Here is a 17,943-nt window from a genome sequence, read left to right as displayed (position 1 = left end):
GCGTTTCTGTGTTCGTGAGGACACAGGGGATATCCATCCCCCATAGAGTAGATAGTAACTTAGCCTTCGTCAACTCAATCTTCAGCTCTCTTCGACTACATCGTCTGGAGGCATCTTGGATGGCCTACCAATCTCAAAACAAACCCTATGATCTCTCCTCCCTGATAGGGTCCCTCCCGGGGGCGAGATCCAGGTGTAATAGATGAATGCCGCCAATCTGCGCGCACGCGGACCGTTCGGCGCAGCGCAGAAAATCCCGTTCTGCTTCTAGGTCGCGAACTGTCCGCGCCGCCGCAGAAATCCCGTCAAGCAGAACAACTCCCAGTGTTTGGTGCCCGGATCCGCGCCAACACTAACCTTATTAAAACTTTGATTATTGATTTTAGCCATATGTTGTGTGGCGGGAGAAAAAAAAAGAGATGAAGTGTAAGAAGTAGCAATGGTGGATGATTTTTTCTCAAGTTGTCATCAGTAGTGGGGTTTTTCACCAAATAGGATAGAATATGCATCTGTTGAGTAACTTACGACTTACGAGATTATGATAATGTGACCTTCAGATTATATAATCTGACACTTTAATCTGCTTGTTTGTTTTCTAGCTATCTAGATCATTTAAGCTGTATTATATAATTTAGACAACCTCAAACAAACGAGCCCTTGGTGGTAAAGATAAAATTCTGAACATTTTAGTGACGCGAATATAAAAGGCTAAAAATGAAAGCATCGTTCGTATGGCCAATCTATTGGTGACTGTATACAATGCAGTTCCACAGTTTGCCGACAAAGCCGGCCGGTGCTTAGCTACTAAAGTCAAAGAAATGTCATTTTCTTGACAAGATGGATAAGTGGCCAAACACCGTGACACTCACAACGAAATGGAACGTCGAATCTGGTAAATCACACTGTACCATGCATCATTAGCAAGACGACAACGCGATCGGCCGCCGGCAATTCGGAGCGATAGCGTGCACGCGCTGCTCACCCCATCACATGACAGCAACGACTTTCGGGATCATCGCCATGGCCATGGCCTTAAATAACCCTTAAACTTACTGCAGAGAATCCGGCCGGGCGTGGCTTGATCTGGATTGGAGCCAGGGGCATTCGCCGCCTGCGGAAGCCACGAAGACGGAGATGGATGCGAGCGAGGAGACAAGGGATTGGGCGGAGTTGCCGAGGGACGCCCTACTGGCCGTGTTCCATAGTCTGCAGCATGCGGACGTACTCATGAGGGCCGGGCAGGTGTGCCGGCCCTGGCGCCGCGCGGCGCGGGAGGAGCCCGAGCTGTGGCGCCGCATCGACCTGCGCCGCCGCGCTGCGCTCTCCACGTCCATCCTCTACCATCTCGACGTGATGGCGCGCACTGCAGTGACGTGTAGCGCAGGCCAGTGCGAGGCCTTCTGGGCCGAGGACTTCGTCGACGACACCTTCATCTTCTTCCTCAGTCACCGGTGAGGATTCGACAGATCGCCGGGACACCGCGGATCAAGTCACGTTTGATTTCTTGCTTCGATCTCCACCAATCAGCAAGGTTACGAAGTCAACAATCAAATACTGTTGCAGGGCTACCGGGCTGAGGAGCCTCCGCCTCATATCCTGCAACATCTCGAAGCAGGCGGCCCTCAACGAAGCAATAACGCGGTTCTCCATGCTTGAGGAGCTAGAGCTGTCACTCTGCTCAGGCGCCACCACCGCCTCCGGGCACTACAACCTCGCCGACACCTGCACGGCCGCAGCCAAGGCCTGCCGGAACCTGAAGTGCCTCCGGCTGAACAAATACCGGTTCCACCGGCGGTCAGGCTACGACGGCGACAGCGAAGCCATGGAGATCGCCAAGATGCGCGGCCTCCGGTGCCTGCAACTCTTCGGCAACAGCCTCGGCAACGCCGGCCTCGCGGCTATCCTCGCAGGCTGCGCGCATCTGGAGTCCCTCGACATCCGCCACTGTTTCAACGTTGAGGTGAATGATGAGACGCGCGTCATGTGTGCTAGGCTGCAGACGCTGAAGCTACCAGACGACTCCATGGACGGCTACGACCTCAGCTTTGGCAACCCTGAGATGAACGCAGGGATCCCTGGTTTGGATTTTCCCCACAATGCTGAAATGAACTTCGGTTTTCGTGGAGATATACTCTGGGATTCATGGTAGTTCAGCTGATTTTTGTGTTGGAACTTGGAATAATGCTTGAGGTAGGTGACAATCTGTGCTTTCATATATATGACAATTGACAAGTTGAAAAGTTGCCTGGCTGTGTTTTACTATCAATGTTGTACTTGTACATAGCATGAATATTATTAGAAAAAAATACTGTGTATGATAAGTTCTACTGCATTATTGGAGTTCTAAAGTTTTCCAACCTGGTGAACCCCATGAAATGACTACACCAAAATAAGCAACTTCCGAGAGGCAAATAACTTTCTACGGTTTCTTTTCAAAACCGTAGGAAATTAATAATTTCCGAGCGGCGACTAGTGCCTCTCGTAAGTTAAGTTAACTTCCGACGGCCGGCCAAGAGCCTCTCGGAAGTTAAGTTAACTTCCGACGGCTGGTCTGTCGTCTCTCGGAAGTTACGTATTCAGACGTTGACCGATCGGGGTAGGCCTTAACTTCCGACGGTTTTGCACAGGGCCTCTCGGAAGTTATCAATTTTAGGCTAACGGCACGCGCCCGTCTCTGTCCGTCTCTCATTTTGCAGCGCCCGCTACGCAGTCTCCACCGCCGTCTGCTCGCCGGAACGCGCCGCCGCGCTCCACCGCCGCCTGCTCGCCCCCGTGCGCCCGCCTGCTCGCCGGAACACGCCGCCGCGCTCGCCCCGCCTCCACCACCGCTTGCTCGGCCGCGCGCTCCGCGCGCCCGCCTGCTCGCTCCACCGCCGCCCGGTCGCCGCCTGCTCGGCTGTGCGCCCGCCTGCTCGGCCGGCGCCCGCCTGCTCGCTCCACCGCCGCCCGCTCGCCGCGCGCCCGCCTGCTCGGCCGGCGCTCGCTCGCTCCACCGCCGCCTGCTCGTCCGCCGACGTGCCCGTCTGCTCGGCCGCCTCCCCGCCGCCGGGTGCTCAGCCACCCCACATCCCGTCGTCTCCGTTCCGCCCCGCCCGCTACTCGCCCGGCCCGGCTCCGCCAGTCACCGTCCTCGCTTCAGGTAACTACTTCCGAGTATTTATATTATATTTTTTATATTAAATATGCTAACTTACGAGAGTTAACTGTTTTTAAACCGTAGAAAGTTATGTTAATACGGTTAATTAACTTAATAAGCTAGGTGGTGCATGTAATTGAATTATGTTAGTCTCTTGTTTGTTGTGTGTTAATAATATTTTTGCAAAATTGTCGTAGTGTTGTGAAACCTATGTGTCGCCCATTCCGGATAGGCACGAGTCACATGATATATACACATATGACTCGTATTGGTCCGAAATTGTCCCTTTTTGGACAGCCTGTTAGTGGATGATAGAGCTATGGATTTATGACGATGACGGGTCCGAACGAGATTTCGGTGACATAACCCTGTTGTTCTCTATTGCACCATTTATGGGCATGCAAATGGAGAACAACGGGGTTATGCTGCTGAAATTTTGTTCGGACTCGTTGCTCGTCATAAATCGTTGCTCTATCGGTCACTCATGGGTGGGTTTAGGAACTATCTTTTCCTATAGATGTAGTGACACGATCGATATGCGTTTAGTACCGGAAAAAATTTATGAATCATGTGTTCTACTATTTTAGAATCAAATATGGTGGGCGAGGACCGTCGATGGATGTATGAAGGTTGGCGTATGAATGATCCCTCAGCAGATTGGATAAGAAAGATAGAGGATTTTATTGATCGTGCTTTTGCTATATCAAGAACCGGCACGGATGTGCGTTGTCCATGTAGTATGTGTCGGATTTGTAGATGTCAAGACAAGAGAACTCTGTCGGGGCACCTTTGCAAATATGGCTACATGCCTGACTATGTAGTATGGGTGTATCACGGCGAGGACTTTCCCCGTGAAAATTCGCCGGAAGCCAACAACACTGACGACGTGGAGTACAATAGAATGGACGAGATGCTTGAAGATTTAAGGGAGGATCCTGATTTGGTGTTTCCACCAAATCATGAGGAGCTGCCTCCTCCAGAGGTTAAAAAGTTCTTCGACCTCCTTAAGGCTGCAGAAGAGCCATTGTACGAACACACAACAGTTTCAGTCCTCGCTTTCGTGACTCGACTTATGGCTATCAAGTCCAAGTTCGTGTTCTCAAACAATTGTTACAACGAGCTCTTGAACTTAATCAGTGAAGTGTTTCCACCAAATCACAAGATGCCGAAAGACGTGTATCAGTGCAGGAAACTGCTCTCTGGTCTAGGTATGGACTATCAGAAAATCGATGTTTGTCCAGATAATTGTATGTTGTTCTGGAAGGATCATGAGAATGATAGTAAGTGTCTAAAGTGTGGCAAGTCGAGATATGTAGAGGTTAAAAACGATGATGGTGAAATGGTCACATCAACTGTAGCCCAAAAGCAACTTCGTTATATGCCTCTTGCGCCTCGTGTTAAGCGTTTGTTTCTTTCGAGGAACACAGCTAGGCACATGAGATGGCATAAAGAACGTGAATGAGGGGACACTCATGTGATGACGCACCCGTCTGACCGTGATGCGTGGAAGGCTCTAGATGACTTTGATCCAGAATTTGCTAGTGAAGCGAGAAATATTCGAATTGGGTTGGCGACAGATGGTTTCACACCTTTCAATACGAACGCAGCATCATATTCTTGTTGGTCTGTATTTGTTATTCCATACAACCTTCCACCTCATCTGTGCATGAAATATGATTACATGTTTCTTTCCCTAATTATTCCTGGTCCAGACCATCCTGGGAAAGGGCTGAATGTGATGATGCAACCCTTGATCGATGATCTCAAAAAGTTATGGAAAGGAGTCGAAGCATACGATTGCTACAAAAACGAGAAATTCACACTTTGAGTTGCATATTTGTGGTCCATTCATGATTTCATGGCATACAGTTTATTTGCTGGATGGAGCTGCCATGGAACTCTGACATGTCCAATATGTGGCAAGGATACAGATTGTTTCCGCCTTGAGTTTGGAGGGAAGATCTGTTACTTTGACTGCCACAGATGCTTCTTGCCCCAAAAACACCCGTATAGGTTCGAGGTTAACACATTTAAGAAGGGCACTATCGTGACAAAGGGACCGCCCAGGCGTCTTAGCGGAATAAAGATTGAGGCTATGCTTAATAATTTGAAATAGAATGAAAGTGGTGATGGATACATAGGTTTTGGAACCGAGCATAACTGGACACATAAATGTGGTTTATGGGAACTACCTTATGTTAAGGCATTGATTCTGATGCATAACATTGACGTCATGCATCAGGAACGTAATGTTGGTGAAAGCATTCTACGTACCTGCATGAATCTAGGTGACAAAACAAAAGACAATATAAAGGCCAGAAAGGACTTAGCAAAACTTTGTAACCGACCAACCCAGGAACTCGACGAAAATGGAAAAAAGCCACGTGCTCAATTTTGTCTAAAACCTAAACAGAAGAAAGAAGTAATGGTATGGTTGAAAAAATTGAAATTCCCAGATGGTTATGCGGCCGGGTTTAGGAGAGCTGTGAACTTAAAGACTAATAAAATAACTGGATTGAAGAGCCATGATTATCATATAATGATGGAAAGGCTCCTCCCTGTAATGTTCCGAGGGTACTTGAAAGTCAGTATCTGGCAGGCTTTAGCTGAGTTAAGCTACTTTTATAGGCAACTTTGTGCTAAAGAAATAAACAAAGATGTGATGGAGAAGTTGGGGACAGAAATTCCTGTCCTTATATGCAAGTTGGAAAAAATATTCCCCCCAGGATTCTTCAATCCAATGCAACATCTACTTGTCCACCTTCCATATGAAGCTAAGGTTGGTGGTCCTGTGCAATACAGGTGGATGTACCATATTGAAAGGGCATTAAAGAAGCTTAGTTCAATGGTTGGTAACAAAGGAAGAGTTGAAGGGTGTATAGCTGAAGAATTCAAATATAAAGAGGTAGCAGCCTTCACGAGTGTATACTTTGCAGACGAGCACAATATCAATGCCCCTACATTGAGGTATCATGATGACAAAGTAGGGACCCGCAGCAATCTCCAAATTTTTGAGATTGAGGGCAAGACTGTTGGGGCATCCACAGAATATCATCCTGAGCACGAAGAAAAGTTGGACGCTTTGCTCTATATGTATGAAAATATGGATGAAATGACTCAATATTTCAAGTAAGATGACTCCATATTTCAATTTGTTTACTTATAGTAATCGTGTTCCGCACCTCATTTGTTTACTTGTTGTAATAGAGAATTCCAATCGCATCTTAATGAGAAATTGTCCTCGAGGCAGTATGAAAACGCGCTTCGAGGAAGACATGGGAAGCCCAATTTCATTAATTGGTTTCGAAATTATGTAAATAACCTAACACTCTTGTTCTACTTTATTTATTTTGTTTTAGAAATCTAATTTCACCATCTGATTGGCAGTGTGACAAAATTCCAAATTTAGATGAGGACTTGCTTCAGATGTCTTACGCAATCGTAAAAGTCAGAAGCTACGGTCGTTACGACATTAAGGGGTTTCGTTTTCGTTCGACCAAATTTGAATGTACTCGTCCATTTGCGGCGACAAAAAATACTGGAGTTGTATGCAGGGCAGTCGATGATCGTGGAAGAGAGATGAATTATTATGGAGTTATTAATGACATACTCGAGTACGACTTTGCCAGGAGAAAAAATCTTAAGGTGGTGTTTTTCAAATGTGATTGGTTTGATCCCAATCAAGGGACTGTAGAAAACCAATTTGGCATGGTAGAAGTCAAACATGAGCTCAAAACAAGTGCATGTAGCAAATTTGTTCTTGCTCACCAAGTTGACCAGGTGTACTACATACCGTATCCATCTATAAAGCTGGAAGCCACATGGGTAGTGTACAAAGTGAATCCTCATGAACAGTTACACACCAAGGGTGAATGGTTCGAGGCGGAAGTTGAAGAAATTTACCAAGAAGATGAACTTCCGACCAATTTTAATATAGATACTGAGGTTTTGCCAGAATCATTAGTGGGAGATCCTGAAGATGTAGTAAGTCCCAAAAAACGGAAACGGAAGTCAAAGAAGAAAACATCGAATCGAAGAAAACAATTTGATCCTGATTTTGAATACGACTAAAAAGTAATTATATATTTATTGTTCATTTCAATACATTATGTTCATTTACAATATGTTCATTTCAATACATTATGTTCATTTACATTATGCTCAATTACTAATTTGATTTTGTTTTAATAACAGGATGTCTAAAAAGGTCAAGCAGCTCGCTAAGGGACTAGCGAGGAGAGCCTCCATTTTTGGGAGAAAGGAGGACTTAGTGTTCCAAGGCACTAGTTCAAGCTCGAGCAGGCGTAGAGCTTTGTTGGAGCATGTTCCAGAGTTGCAGGGTCAGGCAGTCGGCATACAGAGGAATGAGGTAACCAATATATTTGTTTTGTAATGTAATATTTGTATGAGTTCGAATAACTAAATTATTAATTTTGATCTATAGGATGAGCCTGAAGATGAGGAAGAGACAGAGGAGTGGAGACAAGTGGAAGATGAGGAAGAGACAGGGTGGGGTGAATGGCCCAATGATGGAGGGTCGGGAGTTGGGGGAGCTAGTGGGTCAAGGGAAGGAGAAGCTGGTGTTTCAGGAGGAGGTTCTGGAAGCGGGGGAGTTGGAGGGTCTACACGGGTCCGGAAGCCGCGGAAGACTAGTTGGGTCCCCCCTCCTAAAGAACCAGTTAACAAGGTTGAGATAATCCCGAGTGGAGATGGGTAAGAGCATATTTGCTTTGTTCTTATGTCTTACACATTGAGGATAAACAATTATTTTTTGAATTTGACAATTGTGCTTGTGTTGTTAGGGCTTGGATTGGTGATTGAGAATGGTATTGAGGTCCCTGTCACAAGATGGGGTCAATACGGCCTTGCGGTTAACGCGCAACATGGGAATGCGCAAGGTGCAGTTTGGCACAACTTCTGGGTATGTTTATCTATCTTCTTGCGAAGTTATCAGCTCAATGATTGATTCATATTATGGATTCTTGACTATGTTTCTTTTTCAGAAATATTATAAGTTGCCTGATGGAGATACTCATACCGAGCATGCACACTCCGTGTTCCATAAGAACGCGGCAGATGTTGTTGCGGATATGATGTACTATGTTCGAATCTAGGTGATTAATCAAGCTATGTTGAGTAGTGAAGGACGACGTGCAACCAGTAAGAGCGAGGCGTCACAATATGGACTTTCTATGACTGAGCAAGATTTTCTTCAGGTAATTGATGTTTTTGCGTATGTTGGAAAAATTTGATGTTTTTGCATATGATGTACTGTGTTCCTTGTATATGTTACAGTTACTTATAAATGAATTGTGTTTCCATAGCATTCGATTCCATGGATAGCCGCCAATGATGCTGCTTGGCGTGCCTTATGCCGTTATTGGGCTTCGGATAATTTCAAGGCAAAGTCTATACGACAAAGTTCCAATCGTGGAACCGAGTCGTATCACAAGTATGGAGGTGATGATCACTTTCGTTTGGCAAAACGAATGGTAAGTACAGGAAACTAGCAGTGGTGTAGTTTTGTTGATTGTATATGACTTGATGTCATTTCTGATTATAATGTTTGTCAAATGTACGTACAAGAAGCTAGCAGTGGTGTAGTGTCCAGTGATGTTCAAATATACCTGAGGGGGCACAGAGGACCAGATCCTGCAAATCCAGATGTGTTGTGTAGCCAAAAGGCAATAGATCATCTGGTGAGTGTTTTGAAATGCTTGGTAGATTTTGTTCATATGAATTTATGTATGTGCCTAGTGATGTAAGATTGCATTGTTCTTTTGTATGGAGGCTGCATATGCTGAGGCGATGTCTAGTCAGCACGGATCAGACTATGACTGGAGGACCGCACCTATTGATCCTTAGGCTATGTATGCAAGTGGTGGAAACCCCCATGGAAGGTGTGGACTCTACATACCTTATCTTGTTTCATCGGTTTAAGTACAATAGATTATTTTTGAATCTGTCGTGATGTTACTTGTTTGAAGGTACTTGATTTTCGATAACGTCATCGACTCGAGCCAGGTGATGGTTCAGAGGGGAGGTTCGTCGAGGTCTGCTGCTCATAGCTCCCGTCGCTCTACTCAGGATACTGCAGAAGTTGAGCAACTACGAGAAGAGCTTAGGCAACATCAGGAGCGGCAAAGGGTTTAGGAGGAATACTTGAGGCAACATGCTGCTCAACAAGAATACTATGCTACTCAGTTTCAACAACAGCAAGCACTGATACAAGTAAGTTCAAAAAGATCATTCATTTTAAGTTATGTATTGATTTAAAACACTGACATTAATGTGTTCGGAAATTTGGTAGCAACTAGCACAAGCCCAAGGGATACAATTTCCGATGGCCCCCCACCTCCACCTTCCATACATTTTCCTTGGCCTTCACCTCCACCTCCACCTACCGAACATCAGGTATGCAAATTTATCATAATTTACTTGTTACATTACGATGTAACTCCGTGAATGTCATTTGTATAGGTATATGAGACTCCTCCAGCTACCTTGCCGGCGCAGCAACAAGATGATGGGTTAGACTTTGTCAATACGCTCTTCGCGAGTGGAGGTAGCGAGCATCACTCTTCGATATTTCCTGATGTTGATCGACAGTAGTGGGCTTCCATTCGATGTGTTTTGTGAGACTTCAAACTTGTGTCTTGTGAGACTTGTGAATTCTTATGTCGAGGTGGATTTGACTTGTGAGACTTGTGTCTTGTGAGACTTGTGAATTCTTATGTTATTATTATGTATGTGAGATGTTATATGTGATATGTTGTGTATTGTGGCTATTATATATATTTGTTATGTATGCAATGTGTTGAATTGCCAAAAACAAATTGTATATTTAGTGCTGGTCAATTTAACTTCCGAGAGGAATAGAAAACTCTCGTAAGTTAATGGTTAACTTCCGAGAGGCCGTCGGAAGTTATTCCGCGGACGGCGTTAGCCCGTGCTGGACGGTGTCAGCACTTAACTTCCGAGAGGCGGACGGCCCTCTCGGAAGTTTCTTTAACTTCCGAGAGTCCATCGGAAGTTAGCCTAACTTCCGACCAATTTGTTCCGACGGGCTAACTTCCGACGGTTTCGGCTAACTTCCGACGGTTTGTATAACTTCCGAGAGTTTTGCGCTAACTTCCTACGGTTTAGGCCCTAGGAAGTTAAGCATTTTGGTGTAGTGAATTCGCCATTACATGCCCTTAAGCCTGGTGCATCGTTACGTTCTAGGAATTGGTGGTGAATTGCAATGCATGGCCTCCCAACTCTGGCCAAGGTATCGTGCAAGCTGCTGCACCCATGGGAGGTAACAAGTGTGCTGCTTATATTAAGGTTGATATCGATAGGACCTTCAGACTCTATACACTAGTGGAGATGACTTTTTCTTTGCTGAGTACACCAGCCACTTGGGAAAGGACCAATTGTACTTGATAAAGGCTTTACCGAGTGCCACACTTGGCAAAGAGCTCTCAGTGAAACAAACGTCTACCTATCTTACCAAGTACTTTCTATCAGATAATTGACAAAGTTTTTACCGAGTGCCAACATACACTCAACAAAGAAAAGGTGTCGTGGTGGCGGGCATCACGGTGACGACGGAGCCTTTGCCGAGTGTCTGGATAAGGCACTCGGCAAACCCTCCACTATTGTCGAGTGCCTCGTCCACGACACTCAGCAAAGAAAGGTTTCGGGAGGCCTAGGCACAGTTCCTATATCGAGTGTCTGGGGACGGCACTCGGCAAACCACCTTTGTCGAGTGTCTTGGCCATAGCGCTCGACAAACCAGGTGCCGAGGTTTGGTGCCTTTGCCGAGTGCTATGACCACTGCACTCGGTAAAGGCACCCTTTGCTAAGTGCATCGCTTGGTAAAGTTGCCAGAAACGGCCCTTTTAATTTATTTTTTGAATTCCATCCAAACAAACATAATATATATCACCAACATCACACACTACCGGAATCCGAGGCTTTGCCGAGTGTTGTATTCTTTGCCGAGTGCCTTTTGTCGGGCACTCGGCAAAGAAGGCTTTGCCGAGTGCCGCCCTCGGTAAAGTTAGGCTCTCGGCAAAGAGCCCCTTTACCGAGTGCTGAACACTCGGCACAGGTAGGCACTCGGCAAAGACAAGTTTGCTGAGTGTCACACACTCGGCAAACGGGGCTCTCGGCAAAGGGCCGTCAGCGGCCGTTCCAGAGCTGACGGCCGTCAGTCTTTGCCGAGAGCCAACGGCTGGCACTCGGCAAAGATGCTTCTTTGCCGAGTGCCACGTAATAGACACTCGGCAAAGCCCTCTTTGCCGAGTGTCATCTCCAGACACTCGGCAAAGTGTATTTTCATTTTTTTTTATTTTGTCTCCCAAACTTTTTGTGGTATGTTCCTACACTATGTAGACCTACATGTATCATTTGTGGACAATTATAACATAGTTTCCATAGTTAGTAGATTTAGTTCGTTTATTTGAATTTCTTCGGAAAATTCAAATTTGAACTGCAGGTCACTTGAAACTTGGAAAACCGTGCATGAAAAAATGATATTCATGTTACTTAGCATAAGTTACGACCGATTGCAGAAGCGTACCGAAAACTTCGAGCAACATGCTCACTAAACATGGCTGTGAACTTGGCATCCACATGTTTAAAAATTGTATAAAACACAAACAAAGTCAGAAAATCATGAAACTTGTCCACGTGTCATGATATCATATGTACAGGCTGTGATAAAAATTTTAGAATGTTTGGAGAAAGTTGTGAGACACTATGTGTAGAAACCTAAGAGATCCACATGAAATCTAAGAGTTATTTCATGTGGATCTCTTAGGTTTCTACACATAGTGTCTCACAACTTTCTCCAAACATTCTAAATTTTTTATCACAGCCTATACATATGATATCATGACACGTGGACAAGTTTCATGATTTTCTGACTTTGTTTGTGTTTTATACAATTTTTAAACATGTGGATGCCAAGTTCACGGCCATGTTTAGTGAGCATGTTGCTCGAAGTTTCCGGTACGCTTCTGCAATCGGTCGTAACTTATGCTAAGTAACATGAATATCATTTTTTCATGCACGGTTTTCCAAGTTTCGAGTGACCTGTAGTTCAAATTTGAATTTTCCGAAGAAATTCAAATAAACGAACTAAATCTACTAACTATGGAAACTATGTTATAATTATCCACAAATGATACATGTAGGTCTACATAGTGTAGGAACATACCACAAAAAGTTTGGGAGACAAAATAAAAAAATGAAAATACACTTTGCCGAGTGTCTGGAGATGACACTCGGCAAAGAGGGTTGTGCCGAGTGCTAGATGTGTGGCACTCGGCAAAGAGGTAGTAAAGACTCTTTGCCGAGTGCCGCAACGGGGGACACTCGGCAAAGAACTCTTTGCCGAGTACCGCCGATCTGGCACTCGGCAAAGAATATTTTACAATTTTAAAAAAAACTTTGCCGAGTGCCAGATCGCTGGCACTCGGCAAAGAAGGAAAATAACTATGCCGGTTCTTCTTTCTCCTTTCTCTTCTCTCACGTGCTCTCTTTCTTCTGTGCCTGCGCCGCCGCGCCGCCTTAGTGCCCGCCGCCGCGCCGCCCGCCGTCTGCCCGCCGCGGAGGCCGCGCCGCCCGCCGTCTGCCCTTGCCGCGACCGTGCGCCGTGCTCGCCGCGCCCTCCTCGGCCGTGCGTCGTGCTCTCCGCGGCCGTGTGCCGTGCGCCGTCTGCCCGCCCCCTCCCCGCGGCCGTCCCCGCCGCACCCGCTCGCTCGTCGCCCCGCCGCCTCGCCGCCCGCCACCGAAGGTATAAATTATGCGTGTTTATATTATTTATATGCGTGTTAATTTATATGCGTGTTTATATGTGTGTTCATGAATTTATGCATGTTTATATGTTGCGTGTTTATTAGTTAATAAACAATATTATTTATATGCATGTTTAACTGTTTTGGTCATTTGTTGATAACGAACTGGTATTAGTTAATAAACAATATTATTTACCATGATTTAATTTGAACAAACACATGTTTATATTAATGTAATCAAAGTAGACACAGTCACATTTTTAATGAGAAGGAGAATGAGGGTATTTGTGCGTAGGTTGAATGTCCTTATCATTTTATGCATGGATTTCCGGCCATCGTGCCGTTGAATTATGCGTGGAAGACAGCCATCGTGCTGATAGTTTTATTTGCAGGATTTTGAAACCTCCCCGTGCAGGGGAGGTACTGCCGAAATTTTCTGTTGCTAGGCTTCTGTTAGAGGATGGAGGACCGTGAGTGGATGTACACGGGCCGTAGAGGAAGGAACGATGTCACCACTGAATGGATTAGAAAGACCGATGATTTCGTGGAACGGGCATATGGCGAAGCTGCTAAAGGAGCGAGTCTAGTCCCATGCCCGTGCAGCAAATGTGACAACCGGAAAAGAAAACCAAAGAAGACCATGGTAGAACATATTTGGAAGAATGGATTTACGTCGGGCTATACTCGGTGGATATTTCATGGTGAAGCGCATCGTACGAGAGAGGAGGTGCTGAGACAACGTGTCGAGGATTATGACGCGGATGCGGGAGTAGCGGATATGTTGAACGACTATCAGGAGGCACAGTACACGGGAGGATGTATGGATGACGAGCCAGAGCCGACTGCAAAGGCGTTCTACGACATGTTCGACGCGGCACAGAAGCCCCTTCACGGCCAGACAAAGGTTTCTCAACTGGATGCCATTGGGCGTGTAATGGCGTTCAAGTCGCAGTACAGCATGAGTAGAGACGCATTCGATGGCTTGTTGACGATTATTGGGAGTCTGCTTCCGGATGATCACGTTCTGCCAAAGAGCATGTACGAGGCACAGAAACTACTTCGTGCACTCAAGATGACGTATGAGCAGATTCATGCTTGTCCGAAGGGCTGCGTGCTATTTAGGAAAGAATACGCGGAGGCAAAGTACTGTCCCAAGTGTAATTCGTCTAGGTTTATGGAGGTAGACTCTGGTGATGGACAGAAGAGGCAGCTCGACATCCCCTTGACAATCCTACGACACCTTCCGTTCGTACCGAGGATCCAGCGTCTGTACATGACAGAGGAATCCGCGAAACAGATGACTTGGCACAAAAATGGAAAACGATACAATCCTGACAAGATGGTGCACGCATCAGATGGTGAAGCATGGAAACACTTTGATGACATTCACCGTGAGAAAGCCGAAGAGGCTCGTAATGTACGTGTTGCGTTGGCCACAGATGGGTTCAATCCCTATGGAATGAGCGCTGCCCCGTACACATGTTGGCCCGTGTTTGTTATCCCAATCAATTCCCCCCCTGGTGTGTGCTTTCAAAGGCAGAATATATTCGTGTCGTTGATAATTCCCGGACACCCGGGGAACAAAATGGGCGTGTACATGGAGCCTTTGATCGATGAATTGGTACGTGCCTGGGAGGAAGGGGTATGGACGTTTGACCGAGCTACGAAGACAAACTTCAGAATGCATGTTTGGTACCAGTACTCCATGCATGACTTACCGGCCTATGGGCTATTCTGTGCCTGGTGTGTTCACGGTAAGTTCCCATGCCCAGTTTGCAAGGAAGCTCTCAGGTTCATTTGGTTGAAAAAGGGTGGCAAATATTCGTCCTTCGATAAACATCGACAATTTCTTCCTGCTGACCATCCATTCCGCCTAGACACCAAGAACTTTACGAAAGGTGTCCTAGTGACAGACCGCCCACCTGCAACGATGACTGGTGCCGAAATTCGTCAACAGATAGATGGGCTCGTGGCCAATACAGAAGGTGGTTTTGTGGGATATGGTGAGCAGCATATGTGGACACATAAGTCTGGCTTGACTCGGCTCCCCTATTATGACGACCTGCTCCTTCCACACAACATTGACGTGATGCACACTGAAAAAATGTTGCCGAGGCACTGTGGGCAACAATTATGGACATTCCTGATAAGTCAAAGGATAATGTGAAGGCAAGAGTGGATCTGGCAGCGTTATGTGATAGACCAAAACTAGAGATGAAGCCGCCAAGTGGCGGAAAGACATGGAGAAGGCCTAAGGCCAATTTCGTCCTAAGCAGGGCCCAGAGGAAGGAAGTACTTCAGTGGATCAAGATGTTGATGTTCCCTGATGGGTATGCAGCTAACCTGAGTAGGGGGGTGAACTTATCTACTATGCGAGTCTTAGGGATGAAGAGTCATGACTTCCACATATGGATTGAACGGATTCTTCCTGCGATGGTTCGAGGCTATGTCCCTGAGCATGTCTGGCTAACGCTTTCAGAGTTGAGCTATTTCTTCCGTTAGCTTTGTGCAAAAGAGTTATCTCGGACCGTGGTTGCAGACTTGGAAAGATTGGCCCCCGTGTTACTGTGTAAGCTTGAGAAGATATTTCCACCCGGCTTCTTCAATCCAATGCAGCATTTGATTCTTCATCTCCCCTATGAGGCACAAATGGGGGGCCCCGTGCAGGGACGTTGGTACTATCCAATCGAGAGATGTCTAAAGACTATTCGAAAGAAATGTAGAAATAAATGCAAAATCGAGGCTTCCATTGCAGAGGCATACATTCTAGAGGAGGTCTCAAACTTCACAACAACTTATTATGGTGACAAACTGCCGAGCGTGCATAATCCACCCCCTCGTTACAATGATGGCGACAATGAATCGAACCTTAGCATATTTCGAGGCCAACTCGGAAGCGCAAGTGGCTCGACCACGAAGACCCTGACACATGAAGAGTGGCGACATATCATGCTATACGTATTGACCAACCTTGAAGAGGTGACGCCATACATGGAACAATTTCTTCATGAATTCTGGCGTCGATCAAGGGACCCCACTCCACAGGAATATGACGCTCTTCTTAGAAAGGGTGCGAGAAATGGGTTGCCCGATTTCATTTCCTGGTTCAAACGTAAGGTACGTGCTTAGTTTGTAAAAGAGATACGTCTTTGAACTCAATTTAGCGTATTTTAACTTGCGAATACTTGCAGGGCCAAAGAGATCCGTCTATGAGTGTCGAGTTGAGACAAGTAGCCAACGGCTTTGCTTATAGGGTCAAGAAATATTCTGGGTATGACATCAATGGATACCGTTTTCGCACAACACACTACGACCAAAGTCGGCCCAATCGGAAAACAACGTGTTCTGGAGTCTTTACGCCGGGCCTTGACAATGTCGATTATTTTGGACGAATTGAAGAAATATATGAGCTCAATTTTTATGGTTCCAAACCTCTTACTCCAGTGATATTCAAATGTCATTGGTTTGACCCTCAAGTGACGAGACGGACACATTCTAATCTTGGGATAGTCGAAATTCGACAAGATTCCACCTTAGCAGGAGACGATGTCTATATCGTGGCCCAACAGGCCACACAAGTGTATTATCTCCCATATGCGTGTCAAACGAAAGAACATCTTAAGGGTTGGGATGTTGTGTATAAGGTATCGCCGCATGGGAGGTTACCTGTTCCTAACGATGAAGATTACAACTTAGACCCGGACACATATGATGGAGAGTTCTTCCAAGAAGATGGGCTAGAAGGGCGATTTGAGATAGACTTAACTGAAGCTATCGGAATGGACGTAGATATTGAAATGGTTGTTGATGAGGTGCAAAATGATAATGACTTAGTAATCCTTGAAGGCAATGATGAGGTTGCGTCTTCCGATGGTGTTGAGATTGAAATGCTTGATAGTGATGATGAGAGTTATGATCTGGCTAACCCCGACACATATGAAGATTATTTTTAATCGATGTAATGCTATATGACTTTTTATTTCGCACCTGTTTTTAAATGCATCTTTTTATATGTGCTTATTTGTTTACTCTTAATTGCAGGTTGTTGAACAAATATGGTGGGCGGTTTCCTGAGGAGGAGGAGGGGGAGGAGGAGTAGGACGGCGGACGATGCAGAGCAGGCAGCGCAGCAGCACGAGGCAGAGCAGGCAGCGCAGCAGCAGGCGGCGCCTCAGGACGACGACGACCAGCAGCAGGACGACGACGACCAGCAGCAGGACGCCTCAGGTTCAGGCGGCTCTAGTTCGAGGAGCATCTACCTGCGAGGCCCCGCGAGTCTCCCGCCGCGTCCCATACTTCGGGACAGACGGCCGTTGATTCGGCCGGAAGGGGAGAGGTATGTAACTTTATGTTCTTCATTCTTGTTCATATTATGTGTTCAAAATCATAATATAAACTAATACTTTTTATTTATCACTTGGACATGTCTTGGACGGTTTTGGATTATGCTGGGGGTCATCGTCGCCCCCCCAACAACATCCTCGGCCTGCTGTGCAGGGAACACTTCCCTGGACTTGTGGAGTACGCCGGAGTGACGGGCCCAGCCTTCACCTTCGACCACTACGTCGTCGCCCCCGATGCAGTAGACCGGGACGGCAGGGAATTCAATAACAAGGCGGAGCGGGTGAAGCAAGAGCTGTGGGTAAGTCTTAGTATAATATAAAATATGTCGCATTCGTTGCAAATTCTTGAAATAATGTATGGATACATCGTTTTTGTATGCAGGATTTCTTCAGATGCGATGCTGGATACGAGGCTAGGGCGGATGTGGTGGCCACCACGTGCTGTAAGAAGCTCGTCGTGGACATGCACTATGAGGCCCGCATCCAGACCATCATCACCTACCACGGCTCCGTCCTTGGGGAGAAGGTGACCAAACCTCAAGCCCGAACCATGTCGTTGACCAGGGAGCAGTACCTGCAGGTAAAGTCATGCATGTTTGGTACCAGTACTCCATGCATGAATTTTATTTTATCTTCTGATATGCACTTTATGTGTTTACTTTGCAGGTGATTCCACATT

At 46.2% G+C, this 17,943-nt stretch overlaps 2 protein-coding genes across 2 annotated transcripts; both read left to right on the top strand.

The window, feature by feature from the left end:
- Positions 1 to 915: 915 nt before the first annotated feature.
- On the top strand, positions 916 to 2,357 carry LOC109943001 (putative F-box/LRR-repeat protein 23). The gene is made up of 2 exons (XM_020545684.3): positions 916 to 1,451; positions 1,564 to 2,357. Exons 1-2 carry the CDS (start codon positions 1,135 to 1,137, stop codon positions 2,147 to 2,149), a joined length of 903 nt encoding a protein of 300 aa, XP_020401273.1. The 5' UTR covers positions 916 to 1,134; the 3' UTR covers positions 2,150 to 2,357.
- Positions 2,182 to 8,548, top strand: LOC103655601 (atherin-like). Its single transcript, XM_020545370.1, has 7 exons — positions 2,182 to 2,190; positions 2,697 to 3,139; positions 7,331 to 7,505; positions 7,581 to 7,849; positions 7,939 to 8,057; positions 8,140 to 8,352; positions 8,461 to 8,548. Exons 1-5 carry the CDS (start codon positions 2,182 to 2,184, stop codon positions 7,955 to 7,957), a joined length of 915 nt encoding a protein of 304 aa, XP_020400959.1. The 3' UTR covers positions 7,958 to 8,057; positions 8,140 to 8,352; positions 8,461 to 8,548.
- Positions 8,549 to 17,943: the final 9,395 nt, after the last annotated feature.

The sequence above is a fragment of the Zea mays genome, chromosome 10 (genome assembly GCF_902167145.1).
Source record: "Zea mays cultivar B73 chromosome 10, Zm-B73-REFERENCE-NAM-5.0, whole genome shotgun sequence".
In the NCBI taxonomy this organism is placed as follows: Eukaryota; Viridiplantae; Streptophyta; class Magnoliopsida; order Poales; family Poaceae; genus Zea; species Zea mays.
The sequence above is the reverse complement of the archived record's forward strand: the minus strand, read 5'-3'. Positions and strand labels throughout refer to the sequence as shown.

What these genes read in the sequence shown, in the direction of transcription:
- LOC109943001 (XM_020545684.3), top strand. Translation starts at nt 1,135, where the DNA reads ATGGATGCGAGCGAGGAGACAAGGGATTGGGCGGAGTTGCCGAGGGAC. An exon ending in ATCTTCTTCCTCAGTCACCG is followed by an intron (nt 1,452 to 1,563) that starts GTGAGGATTCGA and finishes ATACTGTTGCAG; the next exon opens with GGCTACCGGGCTGAGGAGCC.
- LOC103655601 (XM_020545370.1), top strand. An exon ending in AGTCACCGTCCTCGCTTCAG is followed by an intron (nt 3,140 to 7,330) that starts GTAACTACTTCC and finishes TTTTAATAACAG; the next exon opens with GATGTCTAAAAAGGTCAAGC. An exon ending in TCGGCATACAGAGGAATGAG is followed by an intron (nt 7,506 to 7,580) that starts GTAACCAATATA and finishes TTTGATCTATAG; the next exon opens with GATGAGCCTGAAGATGAGGA.